The 1,539-nt window shown below is 64.3% G+C and overlaps 1 protein-coding gene across 1 annotated transcript in view; it reads left to right on the forward strand.

Annotated features, from left to right (window-relative positions):
• The window catches only part of DEAF1 (DEAF1 transcription factor), a 17,248-nt gene that overhangs the window by 567 nt on the left and 15,142 nt on the right, over positions 1–1,539 (forward strand). Inside the window, exons 2-4 of the mRNA XM_005859256.2 lie at positions 239–368; positions 860–1,006; positions 1,394–1,533. Coding sequence (XP_005859318.1) covers positions 239–368; positions 860–1,006; positions 1,394–1,533 — 417 coding nt within the window. The remainder of the gene's footprint in view (positions 1–238; positions 369–859; positions 1,007–1,393; positions 1,534–1,539) is intronic.

Below are 1,539 nucleotides of genomic sequence, written 5' to 3' on the forward strand. Positions count from 1 at the left end.
GTGTAGCTTCGCGGGCGGCCTCCAGTGAGCTCGGGGCCGCGCAGCCTGGCATCGACTCTCCTCGTTGTAGGCTCTGCGTTTACGTTTTGGTGACATCTTTGAAAGAGACCCACGAGGCGTGGCAGGCGTCCCCGTGGTGACATTAGGGAGAACCTCGCGGCAGGGGCAGGCCCCAGGGCGCCAGGCGACACCCCCGCGGCCGTCCCCGAGACGACTTAGGGTGCACCCTCCCCTCTAGTCCGGCAGGACCGCCCTGCAGATCGGGGACAGCCTGAACGCGGAAAAGGCCACGCTGATCGTGGTGCACACGGACGGGAGCATCGTGGAGACCACGGGGCTGAAGGGGCCGGCCGCTCCGCTCACCCCAGGTACGGCCCGCCCGCCCCACAGCCCGTGGGGTGTATCCTGGGGTTGACTTGCTTATTTTTGTAGTCAGTTTGGAATAGCAATTATTGTTATTTTTTAAAACATATCTTTATTGCTTTCAGAGAGGAAGGGAGGGAGAGAGAGATAGAAACATCAATGATGAGAGAGAATCATGGATTGGCTGCCTCCTGCAAGTTGGACTGAGCCCGCAACCCAGGCATGTGCCCTTGACCAGAATCGAACCCGGGACCTTTCTGTCTGTAGGCCGATGCTCTATCCACTGGGCCACACCAGCCAGGGCTGGAACAGCAAATGTTATTAAGTGGGGTTTTTCCGGGCTGAGGAAGAGCTGCCTGTAGGGCCTCATCTGGAGGGGAGGGCGGTGCTGCAGGGACCGCCTGGGACCCGCTGTGGGAACTCAGCGAGGCCACTGACCGTCCTGGCTCCACCCGGCGCATTCGGGGTCTCACCGCCAAATGCTTTCTGTGCCAAGGTCCTCAGTCTCCTCCCACCCCCCTGGCGCCCGGGCAAGAGAAAGGGGGCAGCAAGTACAACTGGGACCCGTCGGTGTACGACAGCGAGCTGCCCGTGCGCTGCCGCAACATCAGCGGCACCCTCTACAAGAACCGGCTGGGCTCAGGTAGGCAGGCCCTGCCGCCTCGCATCGGAGACCCCTGCGTGGCAGCCCCACGGCAAGCCTGGGCCCGCAAACTAGTTAAGGACACAGGCGAAGTCACGGGCTCCCCAGGAGGTCCGGGTGGTGGTGGTGGTGGGGAACCAGGAAGCGCGGTGACCCAGGCGAGGGAGAGGCGGGACCGAGGTGCCTGTTCCTGGCTCAGATGGGGACCCGAGGCAGCGGGCTCTGGCTGGGCAGCTGCCTCGAGCTCAGCATGGCAGCGTGGGCAGTGGCTGCAGATCCAGGACGCGGGCAGATCTGCCCCGCAGCTGGGGTCCATGCAGGAGTGGGTGAGGTCCCGCAGGCTGGGACCAGCCGACAGGAGGCGGGAACCGCCGTCCTTCGTTCCAGGAGGCCGGGGCCGATGCATCAAGCAGGGGGAGAACTGGTACAGCCCCACGGAGTTCGAAGCCATGGCCGGGAGAGCCAGCAGCAAGGACTGGAAGCGGAGCATCCGCTACGCGGGCCGGCCCCTGCAGTGCCTCATCCAGGTGCGC

The sequence above is a fragment of the Myotis brandtii genome, unplaced genomic scaffold, assembly GCF_000412655.1.
Source record: "Myotis brandtii unplaced genomic scaffold, ASM41265v1 scaffold1236, whole genome shotgun sequence".
Lineage (NCBI taxonomy): Eukaryota > Metazoa > Chordata > Mammalia > Chiroptera > Vespertilionidae > Myotis > Myotis brandtii.